At 47.9% G+C, this 17,543-nt stretch overlaps 1 protein-coding gene across 1 annotated transcript; it reads right to left on the reverse strand.

The window, feature by feature from the left end:
• Nucleotides 1-6,641: 6,641 nt before the first annotated feature.
• LOC137669482 (purine nucleoside phosphorylase-like) lies at nt 6,642-16,918 on the reverse strand. Its single transcript, XM_068411582.1, has 6 exons — nt 16,896-16,918; nt 13,403-13,572; nt 13,003-13,106; nt 11,458-11,633; nt 7,803-7,993; nt 6,642-6,859 (listed from the first exon to the last, which is right to left on the reverse strand). Exons 1-6 carry the CDS (start codon nt 16,916-16,918, stop codon nt 6,642-6,644), a joined length of 882 nt encoding a protein of 293 aa, XP_068267683.1.
• Between the last annotated feature and the right edge of the window lie 625 nt (nt 16,919-17,543).

The raw sequence follows: 17,543 nt of genomic DNA on the forward strand, positions 1-17,543 counted from the left end.
CTTTCCTAACATTACCTACCCCTGTCCTGACACCTAGCCCTGCCTTGTCACCCTGCCCTGGCCTGTCACCTCCTCCTGCCTGTCACTCCACCCCTTCCCCAAGTCCCTGCATCCCTTCCTGTGCCACCCAGCCCTGCCCGTGTCACCCAGCCCTCATCCACGTCACCCAGCCCTCATCCACATCACCCAGCCCTACCCCTGTCACCACATCCCTGCCCCATGCCACCACATCTGTGCTCCTTGTCACTGCCCTCCTGCCTCACTGGGCTCCTGACAGCAGCTTCACGGCTCATGATTTACTGGTCCTGGCAGGAGGAGCAGGGTGGAGGCAGCCCCAGTGCCACCACCACCGAGGGACCATGCGATGGCCGCGGCAGGGCTGTCACCCGTGACCCACAGCTGGGGCAAGGATGCGAAATCCGGACCCTGCTCCCATTTTTGGAGGCAAACCCAAGGCACCCTCGGATGGAGGCTTTGCCATCCCTGCTGGAGGGGGGCTCCTCGGAGGGGTGGGAGCGATGCTCACCCCGAACAGCAACACTTCTCACCCCGGCTCCCCTCGCCGCCCGCCGGCTCCTCGGGCTTTCTTTTCCCAAGTTTTCCCAAATGGCCAGGAAATTTCCAGGCCCAACCAAGCAGCCACACGTGGGGTTTGTCACCGGCTCCAGCGCAGCCTGCCCAGGGGAAGCGTTGCCATGGCTACGGGGGGAAAAAAAATATAATTCAGACCCAGCGAGAAGGTTCGGCCGATAGAAGTGCTTAATTAAAGATGAGAAGGCGGCAGGGAAGTTCAGACGCGCACAGAGCAGGGACGTAATCGGCGGCAGGCAGCTGCGGGGAGGTATCGGGGGAACTGCCCCTCCTGCCGGGTGCTGGTGCCTCGGGGGTTTTTGTCTCTTGGCTGGGAGAAAAGGGGGTGTGAGGTGCTCCCCCCGAACCTCAGGTGAAGCAGGCTGAGGACCGGAGGAGCTCAGTGCAGTGGAGGTGGCCCCAAGCGCGGTTTTAACGCCGTGGGAAGCTGGGGCAGGGCAGGACACCAGAGGCTGGGCATGAGAAGGGAGATGCTGCGCCAGCATCCCACGAGGAGAGCCAGGCTGGGACACAGAGCAGCAGCATGGCCTTCTCCTCCTCCCTGCAGCTCAACACAGCCTTCAAGCACGCATGGAGATGCTGAAGGGCGTCCTGGGTATTTGGTTCACGTTTTCTGGGGCCTGGCATGGAGATGAGCCCCAAAAAAGCTTCCTTTTCCCATTACTGGACCCCATTCCTTTTCTGTCCCCCTCCCTCCAGAGGAAAGCTCTCCTGGGGGCTGAGAGCAGACACTGGCTGCCGCCACAGGGCTGGGTTTAGGGGATGTGTCCCCAGGCTGGGGGGAGAAGGGGCACAGGGGAACGTCAGTCCCCAGCTCTGGTCCATCATCTGCTCTATGGGGAGCAGAACCCCAGCCCACAGCAGGGATGGCTTTGGGTCAGTCACACCACTCCAGGACACCCACCTCTCTGCTGAGGAAGACCCAAGGTTGCTCCAAGTTGGCACCTGGGAGCAAAATTTGGGCTCCAGCAGTGCCCTGAACCCACTCCCCACCATCTGTGGGGGAGCGCTTCCTCGAGCTGCCCCTGTGAAGCACCCAGCGGGGCAAGGAGGGCTCATCGCTCCAGGAAGGGGTTTGCTAAGACTGAGGAAAAAAGAGTTTCAGAGAGCAGGCTGTGAGGCTTCGGGCGAGGAAAGCAAGTGGTGGTGGTCGTTCAGTTTAAAGCCATCTCCCAGGATGGGTGCCCAGGCTCCAGGCATAGCAGGAGAGATTGTCCCCTCTAGCCTTCACCCATGTTCTGGCTCTTAAACCAACCCCTCTCTGAAAGCACTGGGAGATTTTGGAAATAAGAGCCCATCACGCTGCTTCCAGAACCAGGCTTTAATTCAGCAAGGAACCGAGACCAGCCAACTGCCACAACCCGCACCGCATCGCTCCCCCTTGCTCTGCACATTCAGCCTGGCAGGGAAGAGCTTAATTCTTTCCAGCATATGAAATCCTTGCAGGGAAGACCTAAAGCTTTGGGGAAAAAAACAAAAAACAAAAAACAAACCATAGCAGCAACCCCTTAATTCAATTGCGGGTTTTCAGTAGAGAAATGTCTAAGGGAATTTTGATAACTTGAAGGCAAAGCGTACGTTCAGCTGCTGAGCCGAGACAGACAGTGCATTTTTTTTTTAAAGCTTTTTGGTTTACTTTTAGGTAGAAAAGAGTGGAAATGGCAACTGTCACCTAAAAGAGTGAGCCTGGGAAACCGAGCCTTGCAAAGGAAAGGGGATGGAGCACCCAACCAGATCTGTTTGGGGAGGGTGCGGGGTTGTTCCTCAGATAACAGCCGAGATCTCCACTTAAAATCCCACGGTATGGTCCAGCCAAGGGTTGTATCAGAGATTTCTCCTCTTGTCCTCAGGCTTTTATGTGAATCACACAGGAGAGCATTGATATAACACCTCCATCTTCTCCAGGGGACTGGAAGCAGCAGGACCCCATGACCTGAAAAGTTTTCTCTGGAGTGATGAGCAAGGAGAGGGTTGGCACAAAGGATGGGCCAGACTGGCTCACAAAACCATGGCTGTGAGATAGTAAAGGATTGGTCCTCCTGCCACGGGCCCTGCAGCGTGGGACTGCCTGCGCTGGTGGCATTCACTTCCCAGGCAGCACCTGAGATCCTCCCTAACCCTAGTGCTGAAAAAGCCAGGGTCAGTCATGCAATTTGGGGTTCTCTTTCTCTAGGGTTTTAATTTTTTAAGCTTCTCATGCATCTTCCAGCTTATCCTTATCCCCATAATAGCTTAAAATTTCAGAAGGAGATAAGCGGCACAGAGTACAGGAGTAGAAGGAAAGATGAGGTTGTGTTACAATCTACTCATTTCAGCCATGGACATTGCCAGAAAGCACAAGAGCACAAAATAAAAGGCACCAGATTCAGAAGCATCATCCCACAGGATGTCCCGTGAGCAGCATCAAGGAAACCACATCCTGCTTCTGGCGTGGACAACTTGCTGCACCCATCCCACCGCAGCCCCTCACAGCTTTCAGCTGCACCAAAGCTAGCTGAGGTCCTTTAGTTCTTGGTATTTTTTTCATTAGGGAGTTCCTCAGGCCAGTGCGATCAGTAAGAAATACCTGTGCAAAGTGCTGGTCAGAGGTTGGTCCTGATCACCCTGAGCTTTGAGCCCCAGCGCTCTGGTCCTCCCCAGGGCTGTCCTCCAGCCCAGGGCAGGTGGATGCAGGGGGTACCGCTAAGCATCTCCTTCCTTTCTAACCCATGGTATTGGCACAGCAAACAAAAACACTGTTTTCAGGATCACAGCAGGTTTTATTCCCTCCCAGTTTCCTCCCCCCACATCTTTCCCCCCTTGCAGCTTTGTATTTCAGCCTGTTGAAACTCAGCAGCAAAAAACCACCAAACAAACCCCCTTGGATTAAAAGTATCTCTAAAACCAGATGAATCCACTCACTAATTGTATTCCCCCCTCTCTCCCACAGCACAAGCAAGATCCCTTCCACAGCACCCAAGGCATTTTCCCCTTTCATCCTTCACAGGGACAAGAATCAGGATGTTCATGGGGAATTTGAGCCATCCAAGTCAACCTTGGAAAGCAGAAAGAAGAGCCCCCAACTCCTAGAGGGCTGAAATGCTATTTAGAAAATATTTCTTTAAAAACAAATATACTTTGCCAAATATTTCGTTGCATGGTGGTTTTCAGGTTAAAATTTAAGTTGTATTTTGGTTGTATTCAGATACGTGTGCATGGTCTGGGTCTCACGCTCTGCCTACTGACAGCAGGCGCAACTGCCAAGTTCCTCATCATCTCCTGCCTGGCTTGAGAAGTACCAGCCCAGCAGTGGGATTTTGGGATGCATCCCCTTCACACTGCAGTCCAGCCTGACTCTGATTAATTAATAAGTCTGCTGAAATCCCAGCCTGAGCTACTCTGGCTGCTCTCTAGCTACAGCTAGCTGCACAGCTGTCTTCCACTCACACTCAAGAGACTTTGTATTTACCAAGTATTAATTAGATGAATGTGAAGCATCATTTTTTAGGCAGAGGAAATTATCTGCTCTCTCTCTGCCCTGTAACAAGCCCATATCAGGAAAAGTCTGAAAAGGGAGCAGGTAGAAGCGGTTCCTTCTCGCTCTACACATCTGCCACTTTTCATATTTCACTGCTGTTGCTGCCACTGTTGATGAGTGCTTCACTCCTGCTAGAGCTGAAAAGGCAACAGCTTTGTGGAAGAAGGAGCTGGAGTCTCTCCCTTTGCATATTACCACCAGAGCAGGTCCCTGAGACTGTCTTGACAGTCAGACCCACCAAATGGAAAGAGCTGCTGTCTCAGAGGGTCCTCCAAGTGCCAGGAGCTGCTGAACAAGTGACTTGGCCAGTAGAGTGCAGGCAATCACAGAATCCCAGCCTGGTTGGGGTCGGAAGGCACCTCTGGAGATCATCCAGTCCAGCCCCTGCCAAAGCAGGGTCACCCAGAGCACATTGCACAGGGTCATGTCCAGGCAGGTTTTGAATATCTCCAGAGAAGGAGATTCCCCACCCTCCCTGGGCAGCCTGTGCCTGGCCTCTGGCACCCTCCAAGTAAAGAAGTCTTTCCTCGTATTGAGATGGAACTTCCCATGTTTCAGTTTGTGCCCGTTGCCCCTTGTCCTGTCACTGGGCACCATTGAGAAGAGTCTGGCCCCATCCCCTTGACACCCACCCCTAAGATATTAGTAAGCATTCGTATGATCCCCCTTCTCCACAAGTCCTCAAGACCAGGTTGGGCAGACATTTTTCAGGACTGACCACAAATAACCCTGCCCAGGAGAACAGAAGGGGATGGGGTGGCCACCCCAAGATCTCTCCTATGCCTGAAGTGCTACAGTTTCATGGAAAACATGTACAGCACAACTCTCTTCCTCCTGGTAGGAACATCTGCACCATTAATACAGCAGTAGACACCAGTAGTTGCAGCATGAAGGGCTTCAAGCAAATACCCATCTGGAAAAAACTCACCAGGGCACAATGTCCTTTTGCACCCACAGCTGAAGAAATGTCACAGAAGGCTGAAGGCTGCAACAGAGGGTGAGCATCAACAGTAAACAACTGATCAGCTAAATTTAGGAAGGCAGATTGGGAGCTCTCCATGACCAGTTGGGTGTCTTCAGTTCAGACCACTGCGTCAACTGAAAACATTTAGCTATGACAGTGATGGGCTTTATAGAGAACTCCAAGACAAATGAAGGGAAAAAGGTTACCTAATAATTACAGTCACTGTTTCACACCCAGCTGCATCCACTGCTCAGCTTGACATTTGGGGAACAATGAATAATGCACTGTTCTGGTGCATAGTCACCCTTCCTTGATAGACCATCAGCACGCTGGTAAAAGAGAGCATGGTGGCCTCTCCTGCTTGTCATTTACTCACTGCTAGGCTCAATTTCTTCATCTAAGAGGATGAGAAAAGTCAGAAAAATATCATACCTGTTCCAAAATAATTTCCACTGTAATTTCACATCACTAAACTCCATGAACCATTGGTGCTCCAACACCTGCTGCAGGGACTGCAGCAGAACAAAGCTGGGGTGAAACCCTGGGTCAGACTGTGATCTCTGTCTTGGGACACCAAAAGGTAACTGGTCTCCAATGCAAATGGTTCAAGCTGCTGATCTGAGACATGCAGGTACAGAATGAACAAAGCCAGGTAGAGCTGGACCTGGAGCCTGTTTCCAGCTTGGCCACTTTCACATCGTGCACAGACAAGTCATGCCTTGTGCCTGAGCTTCACTTTCACCCCCTGTGAAATAGGGCAACAGTGATTCAAGGCTGGAAACAGAGTGGGGAGTTGTGAGGGGGTCTTGTGGAGGTGTGAGGGGGTGTTGGGGGCATGCTGCACTGTAGCAAAGAGCTACTGAGCTCTGCAGCTGGTCACGAAGAGCCAAGCAGTGAGCAAAGAGAGGGCTTTCTGGTGAGCCCTTCAGGGGTGGTAAAGGAACACAGCCCCATGCATGGGCACGCAGTGGTTTTCAAAGCTGTAAAATCAATTGCAATCTGCCTGCTCTGCAGCATCTCTTGTTCTAGACAGATCTCCTGCCTTGCCCATTTTACACATCCAGGTCCTCATCCAACACAGAGTCTTTTTGTGGACTTCCACCGGCTTCGGATCAGGTCCTACCAAAGCATCCCCAGCAGGCACCAAGCACTGCGACCAGCCCTCAACCCGGCTCACGGTGTAGGGGCTCAGAGACTCAGGGCAGGAGGGTGCTGCGCTGGGAGAGGCAGCACCCCAGGAGAGAAACACCAAACGCTTTGCAGCGGAACGAGGGGGAGCTGGAGCTCACGGTACCGAGGGGCTCATCGCTGACTTAGGGGTTTGGGAGTCTTCCAGAGGTCAGACCCTGTTTAAGTGCCAGGAAGCTGTTTTGGTCACTGGCTACTAACAAGGGGATCATTCTGGCAAAATTCAAAGCAAACCTCTGCAACCGACCAGCTAAAGCACAGGGACAAAGATCAAAAGGTCTATTCACAATCAGGACAGTAGAAGGACAGTCTCACCAACAGCTCTCCCCCAGCACTTGCTAGTGTTCACACGTTACAATATGAATGATAAATGTCTGGAGGTCACAGAGAGTTTGTGCTTTCCCCCAGCTTGCCAAGGAGATGTGTGACCAGTTTCTGCAGGGCTTCAGCCCGGACCACCGAGACGCGCAGCACTTCCTCGTGGTTGGCTTTCTCTTGACTGTTGTAGCTCATCACCGCTTTGTTGGTGATGAGGGAGATCCCAAGGACTCGGAGGCCACAATGCCTGGCTACAATTACTTCTGGGACAGTGCTCATGCCTACAGCAGGAGAGGAAAGGACCAGGATGAGTCAGGATTTACACCAAAACAAGATCTCTCCAAGGCTGCAAACCACAATCCTACGTTCCACTCACACCCCTGTCTCATTCCCCCACAGCTCTAATTCCAAGCTATGTAACAGTTAAAGGCTGCGATACTTGTAAGGCTGTAACAGCTGCAGCACTACAGTTACAGCCCTGCTCAGCTCAATAAACCACCCGCATTTGACTCCTGCGTGCTACGTCTCCCTCCCCAAGACGTGTCAGACTACTTGCAGCCCTGCTAAGAGAAGTACTGATGTGCCGTGTCATTTGGCTCTTCTCTTCCTCAGCTCAAAAAGCTATCGCAAAGAAAAATGGCTTTGTGGGAAGCTGAGCTCCTTCCCTCGCACACAACGAATCTGCAGATATTCATGAACAGACTTCCATGAGCTGCTTCAATGATGCAGGGGTCAGGTTGGGGGAATCATATGGATCACAATGCTCACCTTCCTTGGATGCAGTTGGGAAGGCATCCATAATTTCCACCCCTAAACAACCAAGACTCTTATGAGGGGCTGCTTCATAGGGAAGAGGCACAGTGCAAATTCTTACAGGGTCAGAATTTAATAATAGAAAAGGACTTTATTTCTGATTGGGCCCCACTTGGTCCTGCTGAAGTCAAGCCATCTGAGCATGGAAGATTTGTGTTTGGGAAATAAACACGACACCGTGCTGGGATCCCTGTCCTGGGCAGCCAAAAGGCACAGAGACTTTCTGCAGATCCATCCTAGGAGCTGCACTAAGCCGCTGCAGAACTACTCAAAAAATACACAGAGCTCATTTCTCTAAGCCCAGGAGAATTAGACGGAGAGTCAAAGACTGAAGAAAGTCAGCCTTAAGCAGAATTAACTCTTTAATCCATGTGCCCAACCAACCCTACCAGCCCAGCCCAGGCAGCTTACCTACAGCATCCGCTCCCAGCGCCTGCAGCACGCGGCACTCAGCAATGGTTTCATAGGAGGGACCGGCCAGCAGACAGTACACTCCTTCTCGGATGAAGCTCAGAAAGCCCAGCTCCTGCGCGCTCTCCATCGCCAGGCCGAGCAGATCTTGTTCGTAAGCATCTGACATGCAGGGAAACCTCACTCCAAACCTGCAAGGCAGCAAAGGGCAGAGCCATGCTGATATCGCTCCTGCTACCTTCTCTCCATCAGTTCAGTGATGCTCACCCTTTGGAGAAAAGGGCAGACCTGCCATGGGTGCAGTCTGTCTCATCCCCAGATATTTCTGCCACCATGACATTCCTGCTGGATCTGATCGCCCAAGACCCTCAGGATGCAGAGGTCATGGCTGTTGGAAGGTCTGGCACTGTGTTCCTATCACACAAACCTTCAGGAATGGTCTTTCCAAGGACTCCTGTCTCTGGGCAGCACTGACGGCCAATTCTCTCTCTCCCCAATAACTGCCCATGGTGACTTTTAAATATTGCCCAAGCGGTCACTGCCCTTTGCTTCCCCTGCGCAATGGCTTGCAGACGGGTTCCCTGTGGCACCAAGTCCCAAAGGATGTCCCCAGTGATGGGGTTTGAGCAGAGCCTGATGGAGCATCAGTTACAACATTTAAGGCTCATTGCAGCAGGCAGCTACTAAACCAAGCTCATGGCCAGGGAAGCCCTGTACCACGACAGCAAGGGCAGTGCTATCCCCCACATGGATACCCACACGCTTGAAATGGAAACAGAGTTGGATGCACTGGACAAATCATGTGAGATTTGAGTCTTTCCCCTTTACTGTCTATATTAGACCTGTTTGCAGGGCCTTGAGGAATGACTTTCTTTGGAAGGCAGATGAACAAAGCTTGCTAGTCAGAAATACATCCCAGGAAAGAACATCCACTTCTGGATTTGGTCCTGGCACAGCACAAGCTTGGAGACTCTTCTAGGACAGAAGGCCAATTCAGTCCATCTGAGAAGCCCCAGGAAGTGCTGCCTGCCCCTCAGCTGCCTCTCCAGAGCATGCACACATCCTGTAAGTCTTACATCACACCTGCCAGCCCCTGAGAATGGGTACTGGATACTCAGCAGAGTATCAGATGGTATTACATGTCAATGTTTAAGCAATGGCATGCCATTCTAGGTGTCTTTTCTTGCAGGGAAATGGGGAAAGTAGCACATGTTGGAGCTCCATGGCCATATTTTAGGTAGCCTTCATCTTGGGCTTCAAAGCTGGGTCTCTTGCTTGCTTTGGATCTTAAGATAACAGCTCTGTCCTGTTCCTGACCAAGCAAATCCTACTATTGACTCAAGGAGAGCAGAAGTAGATCACCAATACTGGTGTGCTGCTGCTGAGGACATCTGGAAAATAAACTCCCAGCCATGTTCACCAGCTCAGTTCAGTAGGAGTGGACCAGGTCCCTCATCTAGGCTATTAAAGCTCCTGCTGGTTTTCACCTCCTTCCAGCTGAATGTTTTGGGCAGTTAGGTGGCTTATTTTACATTTATAAATGCTAAAACATTATATAAATAAAAAAACTTTCCCATCTGGTCTAAGGTAATAAGTATTCATCACCATGAAAACTGCTTCTCTTTCCTGAAGGATGGCCAGCACTGCGGAAACCAATCTCTAACTTATTAAATTCACTCCTCAGATTCTTGCAGCATATTCCCTTTCCACATCACTTCATTGCCTCTAGTTTTACTCTGTTGTGCTCAGATAAATCCTTTCTGGTGGCTGAGCTGGACTGGATTTTAGGAGGAGCTTGCTCAGCTAAAGCTCTGCAATACCCTGAAAGCTGATTCATAACGACCTTTTGCCCATTTTGATGCCTTGGTCAGCAGTACAAAAGTCACCTTCCAGAACACTGCGGTCTTCACTGGGAAGCTGCTCTTGGGAGGCAATGAGACAGCTATGCTGTCTTTGAATGTTGTCCAGATGCCATTATTGGTTGGTTGGCATTCCTCCTCCTGTTCCTGAGTGAATACGCAAGTCCAGAGAGCTTTAAACACTCCTCCATGAGGTTTCTGTGCTCTTGATCATTCTTTCCTCCAACCCACACCAATACCTATGAAGATGTAAAGATGTTCTTCTTCAGATGGGTGCTGTCCTCTTGCAGGTTGAATCACAGAACAGTGTTTATTTCTCCTGAGGTAGCTGCTAGCACCTTTCAGACTACTTCAGAAGCAGAAGTCAGGTCTGGCATTGCATCAGGAAGGAACTAACTCTAACCAGAAGTCAGGCAGACCACCTTATTCTCAGCCAGCACTTTCTTTTCGGAAAGATCCCAGGACAGTCCAGGTGCCAGCCCTGCAAACATGTCTAAAATGAAGGTACCAACGCAATAATGAATTTAGCCATCTTGTTACCTAAATTCACTCTTTGCTCATAAACTATCACCTCCTTCACCACCTCTGTTGCTTGTCCTCTGGCTTCACACACACAGCTTTCATCTGGCTTCTCTACCACCAGCTTGGTTAGGAAATAATTCTTGCCACTTTTGTCTCCATATCACAATCCAGCCTCTTTCTTTCCTGCCATAAGACTCTTGACAGCCCTGGATCTTTACTGCTTTCACATTGACTTTCCTGACACTTGATGTGCTCTCCTTTGCTCAGCCTGAATCTCCAGTGGATGTGTCCGCATGCTCTTTTTAGCCCCATTTGAGAGGGAAGGGGCTTCTTGTTGTGAAGACTGGTCCATCTGCCATGTCCCCTCTCAGTGCTATGACCTTGCTGGTGCTGGTTGCCTTCCATCCTACCAGTCTGATGGTCCTTGGAAGGGCTTTAGGACCATAGATTAATTCAGATTGGAAGGGACCTCGAGGTCATCTAGTCCAATCTCTTGCTCCAAGCAACTCTATGTCTGGTGGCAACTGTAGTCCAGGGGTGAAGATGTGTTACAAGCCCCCCTGTGCACCATCCACAGGTTAAGGATCCTGTTACACAGCTAGTATAGGAAACCTGATTTCCCAGCTCAACCAGCAGCAGGTCACTCTCAGATCTAGAGGTCTTCCAAGAGGCTGCCAAGACAACCAGCTCTGACTGATGCCTTCAGTGAAAACATGGTGTTAACAAAGGCACCCCAGTCTAATGACCAGGATACAAGGGTGTTTTTCAGGAGATTTTGAGGTTTTACCTTTGCTCTGCTATCAACCTACTGCCTGTCCTCTGTTGTGTCAGTTCCATCACACCAGAAACAGCTGTTAATAAATGCAGTCTGGAGACACTGCAGCTCACCAGGTCACTCAATTAAGAGGAACTAGAAGAGAGAGGGACTGACAAGAAGATACAGCAGTGGGTGTCTTCAGCAGATGGTACAGCTGGCCATGTCAGGAGAAGGATCAGAAGCCTACTTTTATAAAAAAAAAAAACCTTCTGGAGGTTTGTGTATTAAACTCCTCATAGGCTTATAAGAGTAAGCAACAACCAAGGAAAGATGCTTGGGGAAGGCAGGGCAGGTGGCACAGCACACACAGCTATTGCTTTAACTTTTCCCTCATGGGTACCTGGAGCTGAACTCTACCTCTCAGTAAATATTTACCAACAAGAACAACTGGCACTCCTAGCCTGTGGCTGGAGGAAGAAAGGATTAATCGGTAATACAGGGGTTGATGCATTCTTACCTCTCATCATTTGGTCCATGCAGTGGATTCTGCCCTCCCAAGCCAAACATGCTGATGTGATCTCTTATGAACATGATATCCCCCACTTGGAAGTGGGGATTCAGTCCCCCAGCAGCATTTGTGACAATCAAGATCTCCACCCCCAGGAGAAAGAAGACTCTGATGGGAAAGGTGACCTGCAAGAACAGATGCATACATGCAATGAGTATTGCAATTCATAGACAGCTACTACTACTACTACCTTTGTAGCATTGCAATTTGTGGACAGCTTACGTGATGCAGAGAAGGGTCTATATGAGGCTACAAGGAGACAAAAGTTTTTCTCCAATTTTAAGTTTTCCTCTAGTTTAAATAGAAAGAAATGTAATATTTTTAAAATATATTAAAAACTTATCTTGGAATGAATACCATTAAAATTCAAGCCCACAGTTCCTACAGTTGCACTAAGATCAAATAAACGTGGTAGAAAAAGAATATGCCGATAATTTTTCCTAGCTGCCAAGGTCTTGCAGAGATCAAGCCTCTGTGCTGATTGAAGTAACTACTTACACACATGGACTTGGAGTGTAATTGATAAACCAGCTTTTTACATCAATGATGCGTTTCACAGAAGCATAGAGATTATTTTATTCATTTCATTTTATTCATGTTAGTTCACTTCAGTGACCTGCTTATTCAAAGATAAGAAACAATTGGGAACTGGAAAAAAAAAATTAAGTTTGATTTTGAGGAGTCAAGAAGGAATCAGGATGATATCTGCTACCTCTAAAATGCTAAAGAAGCTGTGAACGGAAAATTTCCTGGCTATGGACATTACTTCTTTAAGAAATGAGTTAATTTTAATAGACAAACATGCCTTGATAAACCTAGTTTTGTATTAAGTGCATTTTTAAAAGTTATTTTGCTATAAGAAGTTGAGTGGTGCCAAGTATTACAGTTTATATCCAAATGCAAACCGACCTCAGCCACTAGTAAAATCTCAAGGCTATCCAAATAAAGAAGAACATACAATACTATCAGCCAGTAAGTAAATATTATTGGTGTTTTCTAACTGAAGTGTAGGTATGTGTTAGGTAATATAAACAAAAATATTCACATACTTCTATACATTAACTGGGAGAGTATACCAAGTTATACCAGCCAGGGAGGTTTTTCTAGGAGAAAAAAGGCTGTAAACTATACAAATGCAAAAGAAGATTAAAATAGATTATTCTTATCTCCCAAAGTTTCCTGGCTGCTGATTTAAATCATGATTAAAATTATTGAGTTAAAGCATGTAAATTAATTTTCCCCTGTGAGCAGAGCCACTTCGTGTGGCTGCGCAGCACCAGCTTCACCTAGCAGAAGCCAACTCCTCTCTGTTTGAACTCCTAATTTTATTTTTGGGGGAGAAATCTAAAATCTAAGCAAGATCCATTGCAAAAGCAATGGAAGTTCATTGCAAGAGCTAACCTCCTGCAGCTAGACACCAAAGCAGACAGCCACCTTTACATCTTTTACAACATATCTCCCCCTACGTGAATGATTTGCTTAAGGAGAACTCACCGTGCTGACAGAGTATCCTTCGTAACAGTGGAAGCGTCCCTGCATACACACGCAGGGCTGTCCGTTCAGCTCCCCAAACACCAATCTGCCAACATGCCCTGAAACTGGAAATTAATAGAGTGTCATTTCAGTTACAAGGCTCGAGGTCTTTGACTTCAGAGGGATTTGTCTGTTGATGGTTATGTATTACAGCGGGGCCAAGCGCTGCAAAACCAAGAGCTGAAAGTTAAATAAATACCATACTGCAGAAATATGTATTTTTTTTTTTACTGTGAATGCACATTTCCCCACTGAGGGGCTGGTTTGCAGACCAATGCCAAGTGGTGCATGTTGACTTGAGTTATCTCACTGCAAGGCTGTTGCAGATGGATGGGTTGCTGATGGCCTGGGTTGTGCTAACCTGTGCTCCGTGGGAAATTAGGGATGTCCTCATATGGAAAGACTGTCTTGTTATCCAACACATCGGCCAGACCTCCCAGTCCAGATCCGCAGATGATGGCGGTCTTCGGGCGCTGGACGGTACGGGCACGTAACCAATCTGCTGTTTCCTTACACACCTCATAGCTGTTTCTGAAAAAGAAGAGGTCAGTGAGGCTATCAACACATCCAAAGAACAAGCTTCAAAGGATAAAAGTCCTCAAAAGGTGCAAAGAAAAATACATTTCATTAAAATAATAGGAGCTTCACTGCTATTATTGAAAATGTTTCACTTTTAATCTCATATTTTACTCCTGCCCAGAGGCAAATAATTTGAATCCTCTTTGCCGATTTCATTCTATAGTGGAGAAGTGGCTAATGACACCTAGATCACAGAAGTGTCACAAGGCATAACCACTCCTGCTTCTGATGAGCTCTGGTCTCTCCAGTGTTATTGAAGGAATGCAAAAGCACAGTTAGACTGAGAAATTGCAGCCTTTATGCATGTACATGGGGATGTCCAGCCTGTGAAGGGGAAATAGAAGAGGATGGAAGTCCAAGGGCACCTGTACAGCACGGCTGGGATGCTGTGCTGATGAAGGAATAGACACTGTCCTCTGCAATAGGTAGACTACTGGGACACGGGACAGGCATCATCTAGAGAGATGGAGAACCCAGTCTTTGTAAGTGCTGAGTGCCATCAGCTCCCAGTGCTTCCTGCTGGGGCTGGTAACACATCTCAAACATCCACCTTCTCAATACCTCGTGGTTTCAGTAGAGGAGGCTAAACATGGAGATTTTGTTCATCTTCTCCTGTCCCACAGGGTGGGCAGTGGGTCACACCCACAGTCTAGTCCTACGCAAGAGGCCCAATGACATCAGTCTACATCAAAACAAACTAAAACCAGGAATTTGGGCTTATGCTGTCTGATTTAAGAGGGGACTGCTCAAACACCTCAGCAAAAAATATGTCTTATCCAGTGCTGAGGCACTATGCTAGAAGGTGGGATAGAAGTTGGCATTACACTGCCTGCTGTGTATCTGTCTCGTGGGAAGGGAGATGACTTCAATTTTTAGGCCTGTCAGTCCAGTATTCATCAGATGCATTAATCAGTTTTGAAATACAATCAATAGCAAGAATAATCCCATAATCCTGTTTCCAATAGGACAACGTAGATACCTTCTGAAAGTCAACAGCAAGGTTGATGGGAAACCCTCTTCAAAAGCAAGGGTATCACCAACATTTCTTGATAGCAACTCAATTGTTACCATTGATGAGCAGAATTAATGACTGTATATGGTAGAGGACTGGGTCACAGAGTGAACCAACAGAGGTAGGGGCAGCAGGTTCTCTATATAAAAAGCTGATCTGCTTCTTAAGGGGTAAGAGAATCAGATAGCATGAGGTTGAAGGTGATGTAAAATTGACTGGAGAGGCTGATCAGCAGTCACTGACTGCTTCATGAATGTTTTTTTTTTTTTTTAAATCAAGTCTCCTGTTTCCAGAGGTGCAAACCTTAGTCTTGTTGCCATTCCACTGTCTGCAGCCTTAGAGGACATAGAGAAAAGCTTTCAAAGTGGTGCTCCACACTCCAGGAGGTCTCAGACCGTTGATGAAAAGGCTTTCACTGTCAGTGTACATCTAAACTGGAGCATCAGATGTTCAAATGCAGGATCTCAATTCTATAATGCTTTCTCCTCCTTTATGCTGACAAGGTAGGTAGTTTTTGCATGGTTATCTTCTGAGCTTTTTCAACTCCTAGCTGTCCAGCTCCTGCTATAAGTCCTGTCCACTGTCTGATACATCAAACATGTTCCTAGTTACAAACCATGATGTCATAAATAGTTGAGTACCTCATAAACCTGCGATGCAATGGGAAGACATACTGTCCATATGCATGGATTAAAATGAAGAGTCATACTTAGCTGGAATACTTTTCAAAGGAAAAGTCTGGAAATGAGAAAGTTTATTTACCATAACATATTGTTGAATTTTCCAAGTGTACCATGAGCTCCTGAAGCAAGGCAAAGCTATGAAAGCAACAGTAATGAAACCTACACTTGACTGACTATATTATCCCTTGCTCCCAGACAAAGCTTTAAAAGTGTTTTACATAGATTAATGAATTATTCCCCCCAATTTCTCTGTTGAATAACTGTAATCCTTGTTTAGAAATTAGAGGGAACTAAGAGAATTTAGATGTTATACCCAAGCTTTTGATGTACCTGTGGCAGACAGGAGAAAAGAACAAGGTCACCAGGGTCTGCTCTTCTGCTCGACCACTAATCCCTTTTTTTCAGTATTTGTTTAAAAAGCTGCACACACCCTTGCAAAATAACATTAAAAATTTATATTATTCCTATATGTCCAGAAATTTTAGGAGTGTGGGATGAATCTGATTCCATGTCTGCTGAAGACATTGGGATTGACTGAGCTGTGCTGAGTTTGAGGGAATTTTTTTTCCATATAAACAGAAAATGTTAAAATATTTCTTAACTAAAGAAGTAAAACTCCAGTGCTGCGTAACTCTCCTTGCTCAAAAGGAGCTTCAGCGGGTGCGCAGGGGCCTTGCAGAGCCCTCTCCATCCCAAAGGCTTTGGACACACCAGAGCTGGCCCCAGTGCTGAGACTGCAGGGGTGCCAAAATCAATCTGCAGTATTCTGCTTGCAATATTTAGTTTTCAGAAATCTCCTGGATGCACAGCATCAAAGGGGACCGGCAGGCACGGATAATTTCCAAATGCGAAGGAGATACCTGCTTGGTGGGAGCAGAGGGGGAGTTTGACCCATGGGTCACCAAATGCAACATTTAGCCTGGAACTGCACAAGCCCAAGGTCTGTGCAAGCTTTTTGACAGCCTGAATTAATACATGTAGCACAAAGCCCCCTACAGCTACTCCGTCTCCAACAATGCACACCAAATAACAGTGCTCGGTAGCATCGCTTTGGATTAAATCACAGGATCAGCTGAAAACACAATCCCCTTTTATTGTGATTGCTGTCATCCACTGGAGAAACACATCTGTTGCAAAACACAGGGCTGTCACTGATGACAGATCTTTTATGGCATAAAAAAGCCCCACCCTCACTGTGCTTCCAGGTTGGTTGAAAGCAAATCCATGTAAAAAGCAGACATATCCCAATAAACAGATAAAGCATTACGTTTCAGAGGGGCATACTGCCATACGTATTTGCAGTGTATGCCTCTCCACACCATGATATTTGCCTCTTCTGGCCCAAAACCTCTCCCAAGGTCACCTGCTTGCTGCCATATTTCATAATACCAGCGCCTGACACAGGCAGATGGCCAGATTCCTCTTCAATAATAAGATGTTTACTTCTGAGCAGCCCTTTTCTGACATTTATTGAGTGCCCAGTAGGAAGAAGAGGAAAACAAGGCGAGGAAAAGCGATGCCATTGTGCTAGCCCCTTCCAGCTTGGATGTCTGTGCGTCCCCTATTTCACAGCACCTTACCTGTCTTCCTCAGCATAGGCCATCCTCCTCCTCTCTGCTTAACCGAAAGAAGGGGATGGTTGCTGGAAGTGGAGCTGCAGGGTTTTATTTGACCAAAAAGCAGAGGCCCATTGAACCTGCAGAAGCTGCTGCCGTCTCTGGTGGTGAGTCAGGGAGGTGTGGCCCAGCTTCTCTCTGCTTTCCTCTGAGCATCTCTAATCCCCGAGTAGGAGGGGCATGTTCAGGACATCTGCTTTTCTGGTCTCACCCCCCATGACACATATGCTCTAGAGCTCTGCAGAAAGCTTACCCGCACGCACACACACTTTATCATGCAGATTAAGCCTAGAAAGTTCGCATGCGCGCACACGACTTTTCAGCAGCCTCCCAGAGAGGAGCAGCTGACAACGGATCTGCATAGATTTGCACACTCTTGCATCAACTGGGAACCAGCTAGCAACTGGAGTCACCTGCTCCTCTGCAATTCAAACCCCTGGGAGCATGGCATGAGCCCACCAGGAGAGCGCAGACACTGCAAGATGACCTGTACCACCTACTACTGCAACAAGCAATGGGACTTTTCCATATCTCATCATTTTCTTCCCATTTTTTTCATAGCAACCAGGGGCAACAGTCCATTAGCTCCTCGCAGGTTTGTTTTTTTTTTTT

The sequence above is a fragment of the Nyctibius grandis genome, chromosome 12 (genome assembly GCF_013368605.1).
Source record: "Nyctibius grandis isolate bNycGra1 chromosome 12, bNycGra1.pri, whole genome shotgun sequence".
Taxonomy (NCBI): domain Eukaryota; kingdom Metazoa; phylum Chordata; class Aves; order Nyctibiiformes; family Nyctibiidae; genus Nyctibius; species Nyctibius grandis.